The 16326-nt window shown below is 40.7% G+C and overlaps 1 protein-coding gene across 7 annotated transcripts in view; it reads left to right on the top strand.

The window, feature by feature from the left end:
- The window catches only part of LOC117299067 (kinesin-like protein KIF21A), a 63275-nt gene that overhangs the window by 16955 nt on the left and 29994 nt on the right, over positions 1-16326 (top strand). For 5 of the 7 annotated variants that reach the window (XM_033782478.1, XM_033782473.1, XM_033782479.1 and 2 more), the window contains exons 7-18: positions 596-772; positions 2472-2587; positions 3675-3870; positions 4368-4636; positions 6804-6941; positions 8216-8245; positions 10677-10817; positions 12099-12295; positions 13336-13362; positions 14007-14201; positions 15572-15774; positions 15979-16155. In XM_033782478.1, coding sequence (XP_033638369.1) covers positions 596-772; positions 2472-2587; positions 3675-3870; positions 4368-4636; positions 6804-6941; positions 8216-8245; positions 10677-10817; positions 12099-12295; positions 13336-13362; positions 14007-14201; positions 15572-15774; positions 15979-16155 — 1866 coding nt within the window. The remainder of the gene's footprint in view (positions 1-595; positions 773-2471; positions 2588-3674; positions 3871-4367; positions 4637-6803; positions 6942-8215; positions 8246-10676; positions 10818-12098; positions 12296-13335; positions 13363-14006; positions 14202-15571; positions 15775-15978; positions 16156-16326) is intronic. The other 2 variants (XM_033782476.1, XM_033782475.1) reach the window with 2 other exon arrangements.

Here is a 16326-nt window from a genome sequence, read left to right as displayed (position 1 = left end):
GAGCAGGGCATATAATTGGCACACACAGGCTGTAAACTCCCCAGGGAGCTGAGATGGTTTAGGGCATGACTTCAAGCCCAGTGTCCAGGGGTAATAATGTTTAAGGCAGTGGACACTATTGGTAATTACTCAAAATAATTATCAGCATAAAACCTCACTTGGTGACGAGTAATGGGAGAGGTTGATAGTAAAAAACATTGTGAGAAACGACTCCCTCTGAAGTGACATAGTTTTCGAGGAAGAAGTAATTTTCCACGAATTTGATTTCGAGACCTCAAGTTTAGAGTTTCTCGAAATCAAGCATCTACGTACAAAGCACACAACTTCGTGTGACAAGGGTGTTTTTATCTTTCATACATGTAGGTATCTCGCAACTCCGATGACCAGTCGAGCTCAGTTAATTATTGTATGCATATGTTGAGATACAGCAAGTAAGAAGACTGTTCTTTGACAATTACCAATAGTGTCCACTGTCTTTAAAAGCACCTTGAGAAACCCTGGTTATTATTATTATTATTATTATTATTACATGTACTTGGTATTTTTACCTGTAAAATTATTAATTTAATTTAAATATTTGACTTTTGACCCGCAGTCAAATGAAGATAATGAGGAAGAACAGGAAAAGACTGAGGATAACTCCGGAATGAACGAGTTTGAAACGCTGACTGCTAAGTTCCATTTTGTTGATCTTGCTGGATCAGAGCGGTTAAAGAGAACCGGTGCTACGGGGGACCGTGCAAAGGAAGGCATATCAATCAACTGTGGACTGGTAAAGTAGCAATCAGCTTTTTGGAATTAAAGGAAATATAAGTACTCGCTTGTTGGAAGAGTATTGGTAATTTCATCTTCCAGTTTTCAATAAAAACACCATTTAGCCAAACTTCAACAAATTTGTCATGGCGTTTCGTGGTCGAGCTTTCTATGTCATCCGACCCGAGATCTGGTGTTGGTTCGAATACAATCATGACACTTGTTCCCTTTGGCAAGGCACTTACATGTAACCTCAACTGCTCTGTAAAAAGTTAAGAAGGTAGTTAGTTCTTCTCTACCAGCCAGGCTCCTAGTGGATGATACCCATGCCTACATCCTTACAGACTGTGAAGGGGGTAACCCTGTTTCAGCCCCAGGAGTAGGTGGCTCCTAGTGGATGATACCCATGCCTACATCCTTACAGACTGTGAAGGGGGTAACCCTGTTTCAGCCCCAGGAGTAGGTGGCTCCTAGTGGATGATACCCATGCCTACATCCTTACAGACTGTGAAGGGGGGTAACCCTGTTTCAGCGCAAGGAGTAGGTGGCTCCTAGTGGATGATACCCAAGCGTACATCCTTACAGACTGTGAAGGGGGTAACCCTGTTTCAGCCCCAGGAGTAGGTGGCTCCTAGTGGATGATACCCATGCCTACATCCTTACAGACTGTGAAGGGGTAGCCTGTTTCAGCGCCAGGAGTAGAAGGCAATAAGCTTGGGCGATATCACGATATTATCGAATATCGCGATATTAATTTGGAAATTATTTCGATATCGGTTTTTCGATTTGGTTTTAATCGAAATATTGATATATCGCGATATCAATTAAGTATTTCCTAGCTGAGACATCTTGCACTCCATAGGTTTGGAGTAAAACCAGAAGAATAGGTCATTAGAACACCTCTCTTATGCTATTACTGTCTCTTCTACAACTTTCACTGGGAGTTTGAAGACTGATGATGTCAAATTTAATTAATCACGATTATATTGAATATCGCGATATATTATCAGCGATATATCGTAAATAAAATAATTCGATATCGCCCAAGCTTAGTAGGCAATTTTCCCCTGGTGGCATTTGATTTGGGTCGACGCCCTAATTCAGTTAAGTGTAGCCCTTACTTTGAAGAAGTCTTTCATGGCCTTGTGAAGTACGGTGATTAACCCACAAAATAGGCTAGGGGGGCCGTCTACAATTATCAATTTTCTAGGACCCCATTCTGAAAATGTTCAAAAGGAAATTTTGAGTTGTTTCATGCTATTTCGCGCGTTTACATGTAGGAGCGAAATGCCACGGTAAGCAACGCCCCAATTCGGTTAAGTGTAGCCCTTACTTTGAAGTAGTCTTTCATGGCCTTGTGAAGTAAGGTGATTAACCCACAAAATAGGCGAGGGGGCCGTCTACAATTATCAATTTTCTAGGACCCCATTCTGAAAATGTTCAAAAGGAAACTTTGAATTGTTTCATGCTATTTCACTCGTGTACATGTACATGTAGGAGCGAAATGCCATGGTAAGCAGTAGCCAAAAACTGCTTTACCAATTGATCCAAAGGTTTTAAGATTTTTTTATATGCGTTTCGGCCTACATTTGTGTGCATTTGGCCTGCAGTACGTGCATACCAGCCCAATATACGTACATGTATGCTAACTTTTGCATGTGTAGAACCTTGATTTAAAATGCCACTAAAATAAACTTTTGTTTTACTTGCTGTTGCAGCTTGCATTAGGTAACGTAATCAGTGCATTAGGAGACCCTACAAAGCGTGCAAGCCATGTGCCATACAGGGACTCTAAGCTGACTAGACTGCTACAAGACTCGCTGGGAGGCAACAGGTATGTCAACTAAGGGTTCGATTCCCACTAAAGTAGTAAGGCCAAAGTGGACTTGGTGTTAGCCCCGGACAAGCCCTGAGCATGTCGGCTTTTCAAGATTTAAACCATATTTACCATAAAAAATACTCGACAAAGTACTGAGTATACAGTGCTAATACACATCAGTGTAAGGGTGAAAAGGAATTGAAGTCTTCAGCCGAAAAATGAATTGAAGTCTTCAGCCGAAAAAGGAATTGAAGTCTTCAGCCGAGCGGTTAAGAGCACGGGATTCAAGCTCTGGTGTTTGATCAGCAGAGTGTGGGTTCAAATCCCGGTCAGGACACTTGCTACGTAAAATTGGGGAGGTAGTGCTTTCTGCTCTACCGGCCAGGCTTCGAACTGATGATACCCAGCCTACATCCATATAGACTGTAAAAGGGGAAACCCTGTTTCAGCCCTAGGAGTAGGTGGCAACGGCCTTCAGGCCTTGTGTATCTGGCGACTTGCATAACAAATTTACATAATAAGAAAAACCACTGTTTGGAAAAATTTCTTGCCACTCGTAAGCTTTTGATAGCAAAATGAAAGTGGCCTATACCCTCTCAACGTTGAAATTCCAGGCCCGATAGAGAAAGTTGGCTAGAATTAAAATATTGACTGCTTTGAGTGCTACATGTATGGTTTAAACTATGACTCCCGAGATCACCGAGGGAGTCATAGTTTTAACCATAGCATGAGTAAAAGCAGTCAATATTTGTTTTATAACACCCCAAACATTTCTAAACTGTACTACTATTTAGTTACAGACATGAATGCTACAATCCACAGACGACGCGAATGCAAATTGCGAAAACTTTTAACCGAAATGGTTACAGACTATTAATGTATCATCCTCGCACGTGTAATGGACGTCTGGGTACTGCAAGCTGTGTGATCACACGGCAAATGATGCACTATCACACGGCCACGTTTATAGTAAAACTAAGACATGTCATGTGACGCGCTCTAAACCAATGAAAAAGCAGAATATTTGTAAGGGGTGTTATCGTGGGTTTTATGGTTTACTTTCACCCACTTTCATCCCTGTTTTTGATTTATTTCTTGGCAGTCGTACTCTGATGATAGCGTGCGTCAGTCCATCCGACCGTGATTTCATGGAGACCCTAAACACCTTAAGATATGCCAACCGAGCCAAGAACATCAAGAATGTGGTTGTTGCTAACCAGGATAAGACAAGTCGACAACTCGCAGCGTTAAGATTAGAGATCAGGGAGCTACAGGAAGAACTTGTGGAATATAAACAGGTTAGTTTTTATTATTAACCACATCAGTCCTTCTAAATCAAAACCTCAAAAAATGGTATCCCTGTTTAGAATTGCCGATATCAGGCATGTGAAACGGCGCAAGGCGTTATAACCAAACCATGCATGCTCAAACTATTTATCAGTACCTGCCATCACCCTGTGGTGAAAGGTCTTTTGTTATCTTCACAGTTTTCATGCAATAAGCGAGACGCATCAGATAAAAAAATCCTTAAATTAAATTTTCTGACAAAATGCTCTTGTATACTCATCTGTAGTGTTGGGATGCTGACAAGTTAATACAAAAGCAATCACTAATGATGTGCCAAGAAAGTGATCGATGGTTACCTACAAATCTGCACTAAATTGGACACAGAGCACCAGCGAACTTATAAATAAACAACAGCGTGATCTCACATAAACAAGGGGCGTCAGGAATGCAATGTTCAACTCCCAGTTTGAAAAGAAATTACTAACATCTAACAACTTTTGTATTTCAGGGTAAAAGGCAGGTAAATGCAGATGGTGTTGAAGAAATCAACGATCTCTTTCATGAGAACACAATGCTTCAAACTGAAACGGAAAACTTGAGACAACGTGTGAAAGCCATGCAGGAGACGATTGACTCTCAGACATCAAGGATAGCTGTGCTGCTAGCTGAACAGGCAAGATTGGGTCTCAGTAGCAAGATGACAGGAGATGGGGAAGGTGGTGATGAAGAGATGATGACGATGGTAGAGGGATACATCAAGGAGGTAGAAGATCTGAGGTAAGGAACTGGGCTAAGCGGGTATTGCGTGACAGGAGGGTACGTTGGGTAGAGTAGGGAGTGGGTGGTGGTGATGAAGAGATGATGACGATGGTAGAGGGGTGCATCAAGGAGGTAGAAGATCTGAGGTAAGGAACTGGGCTAAGTGGGTATTGGGTGACGGGAAAGTAGGTTGGGTAGAGTAGAGAGTTGGCGGTGGTGGTGGTGATGTAGAGATGATGACGATGGTAGAGGGGTGCATCAAGGAGGTAAAGATCTGAGGTAAGGAACTGGGCTAAGTGGGTATTGGGTGACAGGAGGGTACGTTGGGTAGAGTAGGGAGTGGGTGGTGGTGATGAAGAGATGATGACGATGGTAGAGGGGTGCATCAAGGAGGTAGAAGATCTGAGGTAAGCATACATAAGTGAGCATTTAGTGCTAACACACAAGGCACTGGGTATTAGGTGACAGGAGGGTAGGATAAGGAGTTGCTGGTGCTAATGAAGAGATGATTGTTGAGGGTCGTGATGGTACAGGGGTACATCAAGGAGGTAGAGATCTGACGTGAGGAACTGGGTATTAGGTGACAGAAGGGTAGGATAAGGAGTTGCTGGTGCTAATGAAGAGATGATTGTTGAGAGTCGTGATGGTAGAGGGGTACATCAAGGAGGTAGAGATCTGACGTGAGGAACTGGGTATTAGGTGACAGGAGGGTAGGATAAGGAGTTGCTGGTGCTAATGAAGAGATGATTGTTGAGAGTCGTGATGGTAGAGGGGTACATCAAGGAGGTAGAGATCTGACGTGAGGAACTGGGTATTAGGTGACAGAAGGGTAGGATAAGGAGTTGCTGGTGCTAATGAAGAGATGATTGTTGAGGGTCGTGATGGTACAGGGGTACATCAAGGAGGTAGAGATCTGACGTGAGGAACTGGGTATTAGGTGACAGGAGGGTAGGATAAGGAGTTGCTGGTGCTAATGAAGAGATGATTGTTGAGGGTCGTGATGGTAGAGGGGTACATCAAGGAGGTAGAGGATCTGAGGTAAGCATACATAAGTGAGCATTTAGTGCTAACACACATCGGTGATAGGGTTATTTCAAAAGTAATATTCTTTATCCTCAAAATGCAAATTTAATATCTTTTAAGTCGTTGCAGTATCAGCTTCTACAATAAAGAATTCAAACTGCTTGTAGCTAACAGGCAATCTTGATGGTCAAGTTGGTATTAAAGACACTGCTTTAGAACTGCTTATGGGTTTGAATCACAGACATAAAGAACCTATAGACGGACAGTAGGGGGCGCCAAACTGTAATTTTGTACTTTCTCAAACCGTGGGCGGAAGTTAACGCGCGACCCGCTGCTTTAGTACACGTTTGGGTATAACCTTGAGGCAGTGCCCGCACCGTCTTAATTATATTTTATAAATTTGCATGAGATAATGACTCGATGCGGGATTGTAGCCTGACTATGTACATGTACGTAAGACAACACTTAAAAAATAATCCATATGACTGTTTGCAAATGTTGGGCGTTGAGGTTGAACTGTTACAATGTCATGTTTAAAACCTTTTTTCCGGGAAGTCCAATTTAAACTCGCTTTGAAACGCAAGTTCATACTATTGCCCTCTGTGTTGTGTACGCTCGCGTCGAATGCGCACCAAACAATCGCGTATCAGTAGCACGTAAGTCTATGCGGTATGCGTCATCAGCGCCCGGCGCAAAACACGCACCGACGCGCCTTTTGGTCGGAAAGTGTGACGAACATATTTTTTGTATAAAATTCTTCTACTTTCATCGTTTTGGAGAAAGTTCAGAAAGAGGAGGAGAAACAGCAAACAACTAACGGCAGAAAAGGTATCTAGCTAATGATCTTACATTGTTTCTTAGACTTTGGTGATTTGTTTACCCTAACAACACACACTTTCTGTCGTCATCTCTTCACTTGCCCATTGCTTTACACGTGTTTTCGCTTGCCTTTTCACAGATTTTGCCCACGGTTAGGGGTATAGTCTGGTGCCGACACAATTACAATATCTGGACGTTGATTTCCATAGGTGCTGTCCGTCTATAGGTTCTTTATGTCTGTGGTTTGAATCCCACCCGAGTACATTATGTCTTTCAAAATCAACTGGTTAGGTGTGATGGATAAAATGAACTTATGTTTATCTCCATTTTTTTTTCTTGACAGGTCAAAGCTTGTTGAAAGTGAGTCTCTGAATGCTGTACTGCGACGTAAAAATGTCCATGAGTCACCAAGTAGAGCGCCCTCTAGGTCCATGATGAGTCCAACCCACATCCCGCTGACGTCTAGCAGTGCAGATTACAAGTAATGTATTCTCATTTGTTTTTTATTGTTAGAATATTATTCATAACTGAAGCAACTTGATGATCTTGATGGGAGATAATTTTGAAAAATACTAATTCTGGGTTCTTACATAGAGTACTTTATAGCAGCAGGACAACGGTGCTTTACAATTTTATTAGAGAGGTTTCGTATTGACCTCTTGCAAGCGCGTCACACGCGGCGACTGATCCGCGCTCATCATGTTGGTGGGCAAGTTAGGTTTACGTGTATTAATGCGCGTCTCCTAAAACGCGCACTTTTACTGCATAACGCACACCATAGAGTTATATATAAAAACGTACAGTGAAATAGCCCACCAGTATGGCGCATTCAAGATTTTTTTGCTGATGACGTCAGGGCCCAATTTCATGGCTCTGCTTACCGCCGAATTCTGCGCTTGCGATCGCGCTTACGTGCAAGCGCCAAATTTCTGCGCTAGCCTTGTAAGCGTAGAATGCCTAGTAACGTGAAGTATGCACGCGTAGAAACCCAAATTCGCCGCTAACCCGTGAAATACGCTTGCCGTAAGCACAGAATTTCCTGCTTCCGTAAGCGCCGATTCTCTGCTTACGGTAAGAAGAGCCATGAAATTGGGCCCAGGTGAAATGGGTCGATACAGGGATACAAAAAGTGTCAGATATTGTTTGGCAATCAAAGAGATACTGTATGTGTCAGACAAAGGCCAAACTATAGACAAACGTCACGAAGGTACTGGCTCTTTTCAGAGCCATTACTTGTCCAAAAGACATTTTACACACGGACCCAATTTCATAGAGCTGCTAAGCACAAAAATTTGCTTAGCATGACATTTCTTCCTTAATAAAAACAGGATTACCAACCAAATTTCCACGTGATTTTCAGGATAAGCAAACAACAGCTAAATTCCACTAACAAGCAATATGCAGCAATTGGAAATTTAGTTGGTAATCCTGTTTTTATCAAGGAAGAAATTTCATGCTAAGCAAATTTTTGTGCTTAGCAGCTCTATGAAATTGGGTCATGGTTGTACCCGCATGTATACTATTTTTAGTTAATTCTTATCTTATGTTCCACACCATGCAAAGCTTCAAACACCACTGATTATACATTGCTCAAGACCCTATAAAGTTGGTATAACTGACATTTATATTCTTGTAGAAATCCCTCTGGTGTAGGTAGGCCAGGAACTAAAAGCCTCCCTACTCCCTATTGTATTTCCACCATGCAAAGTTTCAAATCCTATTTATATTCTTGTTCCTGTTATGATGGCTACCTAGTTCTAGGCAGCGACATTGTTCTGGAGAACGGTGAGTGGTTTGAGCATTCAATGATTGCATGTTTCATTATAACCCGTACATAATGTCCCCGTTTATGCATGGACACTGTCGAAGATTCATACGAGTTTTACATTATACAATTGTTGCACGCTGTGACGGGATCCATGGCGTTTTGTACACCCGAGAGGGAAAATGGCATTTGCCACCAAGGGTGTACAAAACCCATGGACTCCAGTCACAGCGTGCAACAATTGTTCTGTTATACCTTGGTAACATTGTTATTCCTCTTCTCGAAGTTCTGTTGTCAACTTCAAACATTATTAAGAAGGAGCAATGCATAGGTTAATCATGGTTTAATAAGCAGACGAATAGTTCAAATAAGAAACAATTCTTCACCTGTTCCCACGAACGTGCGTGTGTTTCGTACAGTGCTGGAAATCAACCAACGGTGGGAACGATCAAGGTGTTATACACCTGTGTACATCACTTTTCATGTTGCCCGGCGCGCTGTGCAGTACGCGTAGCGTGCTTCCTTAGCCACGGTACATGAGTTTTTGTAGCACGTCACGTGATTGGTTCTCGACCAGTCAAACTTCACAGTTTGTACAGAGGTATAACAATGTTGTGTTTCATACTTGCCCATACACAATGTTCCCATGTTTGCAGATGTACGTATACGTACACTGTCCAAGATACACACGATTCATACATTGTTCCATGTATCAGTACTTGCCATAGAGTTATATATAAGAACTAGAGGGCGCACTGGCCTATATACGCGCTCCGGCATGCGCGCAGGCGGCCATTTTCTAAGTTAACAAAACTGGCATCTCACAGCGTGTGTTTGTGCGGCCATTTTGTAAGTTGAACAAACAGCAAAAACCTCAAATGTGTATTTCATATTCAACGCACGTGCAGGATGACGCGCTTGTCATCTTGCGGTCCCGTGGCGTTTGTGCACGAAGCATCACTCGTGCGCCCTCTAGTTCTTATATATAACTCTATGGTACTTGCCCATACATGATGTTCCTATGCATGTACACTGTACAAGATTCATACGAGTAGTACATGTTGCATGTTTCATACTTTTGGCCAAACATTTTGTTCCCATGTTTGCATGTGACACGTAGTCAAACCATTATCTCTTGACCATTATCATTTCCATGCATACATGTACATGTTATTTTTATCATTTTTATACATGTACTTGTAGACAGATCTTAGTTACGTAGTTCATCACATTGCGTAGCCTTTAAAGGCCGTGGACGCTTTTGGTAATTACTCAAAATAATTATTAGCATAAAACCTTACTTGGTGACAAGTAATGGGGAGAGGTTGGTGGCTTAAAACATTGTGAGAAACGGCTCCCTCTGAAGTGACATAGTTTTCGAGAAAGAAGTAATTTTCCATGAGTTTGATTTCGAGACCTCAGGTTTAGAACTTGAGGTCTCGAAATCAAACTTCGTGTGACAAGTGTGTTTTTTCTTTCACTATTATCTCACAACTTTGACAATTACCAATAGTGTCTACTGCCTTTAGTCATAGGTTCGTTTTACATTCTACATGTTTGTTACTGTTTGAGATTGGAGTTTGTTTTATTATAATGTTGTTTTTGAGTTGAGTTGAGTTGGCACATTTTAAAACCGCTTTATGTTCTGAGCACATTCTCCTGAAGACAATAAGGGCATACTGATCGAAGTGCTGAATCATTAACCACAGACTGACAGGTTCTTTTCAGAAACAACACTACTCAAAGAGATCTTCACAATGTGTTACCGCAAACCTCTCTCAGTTGCCTTATGTTAGAACCTTTAAAACTCACAAGTTATTGAAAACACTATTATTGAATGACACACTGTTTTGTGATACTACTTCATTTTCAATGACCCTTAAATCATGTCAGTGGTATCACTGCATGTAATAGCAAATCATGTGTATTTCACAGTTTACCAAGGCAGTTGTGCTATGTGTAGTTATGTTTAAGCATTTTCCGCTCACACAGCTGTATGGCGGTTTCTTTCCTTACCTTTCACCTCTTGGCCCCTGGTTCGAACTCTGCTGTGGACACTCTGTGTTTTATTTTCTTCTTAATTTGTATGCACTTCGCCAGAAACACACAAGGCCTGAAGGCCACTTCAAGGTGTGGGCTACAATTATTTTTTTCCAGAGGCCATTGCCACCTACTCCTAGGGCTGAAACAGGGTTGCCCCTTTTACAGTCCATACGGATGTAGGCTTGGGTATCATCAGTCCGAAGCTTGGTCGGTAGAGCAGAAAGCACTACCTCCCCCAATTTTACGTAGCAAGTGTCACGACCAAGATTCGAACCCACACTCTGCTGGTCAAACTCCAGATTACAGATCTTGCTTGGCCACCATACCCCATGCTGCTCAAAGATTCTACTAATAAAAATTGACTTTCGAATCCTACCTAATACCTGATGTTCATTGTGTCTGTTTCAGGATTGAGGCTGAAATACCAGAGAATAGCCGTGTTGCTTCTATTCTAGCCGAGGCTCGGAAACACGTTGAACATGACCAAGAAAAAATGAGAGTGGCTGAAGCAGCTAGAGAAAGACGATCATCAAAGTCAAGAACACACAGGTAGCTTCAATAACTCTACTGCTGTCTGTATAATCTCTTGCCTTACAGAGCCCAACTTCACAGAGATGCTAAAAGGGAAGGTGTTTGTTTGGTCGTCGTCGTCTAGCCTGTTTCACTCCACTGCAGGAGGAAAGCCTCCTTACCAATTCCCCATATCACTATATCCAGCCCTGTCTGTTGCCAAGCAATGCCCCTGTCCACTCTCCATCTTCTGTTTTGTCGCCCACGTTTGGTAATCGCTTTTTTAATTAATGGCAGAACAAACTTGTGTTAGAAGCCTACAGCAGCTTTCAATAGAAAAAAAGCAGTTTGAGAAGCATTTTAAAGCCATTGTACACTTTCGGTACAGAGAAAAAACTAAAAGTTCACAGATTTACAAATACCTTACAGGGTTTACAGAAGGTAATGGTGAAAGACTTCTCTTGAAATATCAAACTTAAAAAAAAAAAACTAAAACAATATCAATTCTTGATATCAAGAATTACGGATTTATTTTAAACACATGTCATGACACGGCGAAACGTGCGGAAACATGGGTGGGTTTTCCCGTTACTTTCTCCTGACTCCGATGACCGATTGAGCCTAAATTTTCACAGGTTTGTTATTTGATATATAAGTTGTGATACACGTAGTGTGGGCCTTGGACAATACTGTTTACCGAAAGTGTATAATGGCTTTAATTAGAAGTAATGTGGTAAACGTAGAAACATATTTTTATTGTATATATCAACATTTATCAAGGATTAAAACAATTGAACCATTATTTTAATTCATAGTGAAACTTGCCTTTAAAGCCATTGGACACCTTCGGTAAACAGTATTGTCCAAAAGCCCATACTTCGTGTATCACAACTTATATATAAAATAACAAACCTGTGAAAATTTAGGCTCAATCGGTCATCGAAGTCTGGAGAATATAACGGGAAAAACCCACCCTTGTTTCCCGCACGTTGTCATGACATGTGTTTTAAATAAATACGTAATTCTCGCAATCGAGAATTGATAATTGTTTTAATGTTTTCTCAAAAAGTAATGCATTTCATGGATAATTCAAGAGAAGCCTTTCACCTTTACCTTCTGTAAACCGTGTAACTAATTTGTAAATCTGTGAACTTTTATTTGTTTTCTGTTCCAAAATTGTATAATGGCTTTAAGCAGCTCTATGATATTTTAAGGCAAACAAACAGTAAAGTAGTTTAAACTTCAAGAGGTTCTTGTAGACTTTACTCACATTTTCTAAAACCAAAGAAAATTTACTGTTTTTTTTGTTTCGCTCTGCAGCCATTCTGATAAAGAAAATGAGTCTGGTGATGAAAAAGAAGATGCAGAAAAACCTGAAGTTACTTCAGAGAGACTAAATGGAGATGAAGAGGCAGCAGAGGAGGAGGATATTGGAGATGAGGAGGGGGAGGAGGAGGAAGATGAGGAGGAAGATAAAGAAAGCAGCGATAGTGATTCAGAAGATGAAGATGAAGAAGGTAATAACAATAACTAGAGCTGTGTGTTTCAGAGAGTGCATATTATGAGAAAGGTAACAATAACTAGAGAATCGAGATGAGGAGGTAGTACAGTAGGAGGATATTGGAGATAAGGAGGGGGAGGAGGAGGAAGAGGAAGATGAGGATAGTTAGCGATAGTGATTAAGAAGATGAAGATGAAGAAGTAGTAAATTTGGTTTGCAGTAACACCATGTGTGTATCTACTTGCCAGGTAGAGTTGTTCTTAGAGAACTGTCTTGCTTTATTCTACTGCCTCGGAGTAGATAATTGGAGGTTCGGGAGACTTTTCAGTTCTGAAAAGAACTGTCCTGCTTTTTAACTATTACCAGGGCGGATGGTATAGAAAATAGACTGGACTTCTACTTTAGCTTATAGGATCATAATTAACTGTACTGCCGTGGAGTCAGTTTTGAATTGGTCTCAACGTTTCGACTAGATTGCTCCAGTCATCGTCAGTCTCCTGACGATGAAGTAGTAGAAGTCCAGTCTATTTTCTATACCATCCGCCCTGGTAATAGTTAAAAAGCAGGACAGTTCTTCTCAGAACTGAGAAGTCTCCCGAACCTCTGATTATCTACTCGGCGGCAGTAGAATAAAGCAAGACAGTTCTCTAAGAACAACTCTACCTGGCAAGTAGACACACCATGCAATGCCTCAAATCCTATATAAGATGAAGAAGGTTATAATAATAACTAGAGCTGTATGTTTCAGAGAGTGAATATTATGAGAAAGGTAACAATAATAACTAGAGAATTGAGATGAGGAGGTAGTAGAGGAGGAGGATATTGGGTATGAGGTGGGGAGGAGGAGGAAGAGGAAGTTAAAGATAGTGATTCAAAAGATAAAGATGAATATGAGGAAGGTAATAACAATAACTAGAGCTGTGTGTTTCAGAGAGTGAATATTATGAGAAAGGTAACAATAATAACTAGAGAATTACGCGTAGGGGTTCCTAGCAGGTTACTGTCTAAGGGTAAAAACTAAATTTGAGACTCTGGCTTAATTTTGGTTTGATACAGATTTCCAGGTAGATCTTCAGATGGAAAGTAAGTAGCTCTGCTTCCCAACACGATTCCCTCGCCAATCCTTAGCTCTCAATTTGGTTTTTAGTTCTTCATTGACTGTCCACCTAGTCCACACATTGCATTGTTTTCTACATCCCACCATGTCAGTGACCAAAATAGCTCTATTTTAAATGTCCTTATTTAGTTTTTTATAACGGCTGATTCTTACCTGTTCTGTTTTTGTTCTTACAAGAGAATATTTGTGAATTGTCAAACCGCTTATATTCGAGCAAATTCCTGTGTCCCAACAGTATATTACAGTTGTATCATTGTATTGTCATGGCCAACTTTCTTAGAGTTGCTTAAGTAGGAAATATTACTTCATAACTGTTTGCTAAGCAGAAATGAGCAGCTCTATGAAATTGGGCCCAGATGCTGTGGATCTTGGCTAAGCATGCTAGCAACCTCTCCCCTTTTTAGTTTGCTTGTCATTCTTTGAAGGATGTTCTTCTTTTGGGTATTTAAGTTTGAGATCTTCTGCTTTGCTGTTCATACTCTATTCTCTTTAACTAGTTGCTTTGTATTTTTATCCATGCTGTTATTGGTTTTTATATGGTTTGGATGTTGAATAAAATAAATAAATAAATAAATAACTCAACATTTTGTTTGATTTGTTTTCTTTTCAGCTCAATCACAGCTCCAGGAGGACCTCGCTGACCTAGCCTGCGAGATAAACATCAAACAGAGACTGATCGAGGAGTTAGAGACGAGTCAGAGAAGATTACAAACATTGAAAGCTCAGTACGAGATGAAGATGGTGTCTCTACAAGATAAGATTAGAGAAACAGAGTTGGAGCGAGATAAGATACTTACTAATATGGGTATGTTTAGTTACTAACAATAATAATCTTAGTTGCTTCTTTCAAGTGCTCATATTCCTCACTGAGTGCACTCAAAGCGCTTACATTTTTTTTCCTGCAAGGTATTGTTAAGGTCGAGTCACACTGCAGTGATAACAAAAACGATAACAATCACGAAGCAAAGAGAACGCATTTTATTGGTTGATTTGCTCCACGCAGAAAACCCACACGCTCATACAACCAACAGGATGCATTCTCTTTGCGTCATGATCATTATCGTTGTCGTTATTGCTGCAGTGTGACTTAGCCTTAAGGCTTGATGTACACGTATGCAGCACATGTAATAGTTTACAAGGTGCTGTGCACAATATACTGCAAATCATTGAACCAGGAACAAGTGCAGTGGGTTCTTTTACGAGAATTACACAACTCACAAGACCGACAGCTTTAAGTCCCATTTGAAGAACGAATCTTGCTGAAGAACCCAAGTCGAATCCGAACAGAAACACCGGAGCTTGAGTCCTGGTGCACTTATCCGCTCGGCCACAACACCCCACTCGGTCAGGACATATTTGTGCTTTTAAAAGCAAACCACTTGACCATTAATGTTCTTCGGAGCGAACATAAAGCTGTTTTTGGGGGAAGGGGAGGGGAAATATGAAGCAATATTAAAGAAATTTATTTCAACCTTTTCTTCGCCCTCTTAGAGTCCAGTTTGGTAAAAAATGTATGGATAAAATATATTTATCAATATAAACCACAAGGGAAACTGACTGGGTAAATTTTTAAATGATTTTTGGGTTGAACAAAGTTTTGTTTTACTAGAGTGGGATTTCGAACCAACAACCTCCAGATTAACGTGCCAGCGCTCTACCAACTGAGTTATCTAGCCCTATGTTGGCGGTATCCCCATTTTGTCAATATCTTTGTTTGGGGGTGCCAGTCAGAAGATATACAATCGTTAACTGCCGTGTAGCCAGGGATCACACCCAAATTACGATACAACCTGGGAAGCGGCAGCCAGGGATCACCATAAGGGTGATGCAACTTTTTGTTTCAGATGTCGATATAAACCGCAAGGGAAACTGACTGGGTAAATTTTTAAAATTATTTTGGGGGTTGAACAAAGACAAATTGGAGATGTTAAATTTGCATCAGGGATAAAGAGTATTAATATTGGTTTTTACCCGTACACTGATGTGTGTTAGCACTGTATACTTAGGACTTTCCCCAGTCCTCGAGTAACATGCCTGTGATATTTTTTCACAGGACTCGGGAAAGTACTGAGTATACAGTGCTCACACACATCGGTGTATAGGTAAAAACCAATATTAACAAAGAAAAATTGACTAGATACTTGAGATGTTAACTGTTTATGTTTTTTTATTTAGGTTCTCTTACCGAGACAAGAACACAAGAAAAGGCCGAGAAGATTAGGAAGGAGTTTGAGATCAAACTGAAGAAGTTGAGCAGCGAGAAAGATCGAATGCAGAAAGCGTCCAAGGAACATTCCAAATTACTGAGGAATAAATCTCAGTTTGAGCGTCAGATGAAGATGCTGACTGGAGATCTGTCTAAGATGAAAGAAACTAAGGTTTGTACTGTTTTAGGATATAACTGACATTCACATTAATCAAAATAACAGTTTTAAATAACATGGAAATCCACCAACTCCACGCGTCTTTTGGCTAGTACGATTACTTTTTAGTTCACTTTTCTGAGATTCAATGGCTTCACATCGAGAATTAAGGTATGAAATGAAATAAAATGTTTATCAATACTTTTTGTTTATTAATAGGTGAAACTGATGAAGCAAATCCGTGAGGAGCAGCAGAGAGCGAGGGAGAAGGATGCGGTTAGCAATCGAGCCATCCAGAAACTCAAGAAAGAATCAAGGAAACATGAAAGTAAGATCAAGACGCTTGAGGCAGAGGCTAGGCAGAAGGAGATTGTACTCAAGAGAAGACAGGAAGAGGTAGGAATAAAACTTGGACTCTTTTTGGGTAATTTCCAACAAGCAGTCTTCTCACTTGGTGTATCTCAACATATGAATACAATAACAAACCTGTGAAAGTTTGAGCTCAATTGGTCGTCGAAGTTGCAAGATAATAATGAAAGAAAAAACACCCTTGTCACAGGAAGTAAG

Source organism: Asterias rubens, chromosome 14 (genome assembly GCF_902459465.1).
Source record: "Asterias rubens chromosome 14, eAstRub1.3, whole genome shotgun sequence".
NCBI classification, from domain to species: domain Eukaryota; kingdom Metazoa; phylum Echinodermata; class Asteroidea; order Forcipulatida; family Asteriidae; genus Asterias; species Asterias rubens.
Note: the sequence above shows the minus strand (reverse complement) of the source record. Positions and strands in the feature narration are given on the sequence as shown.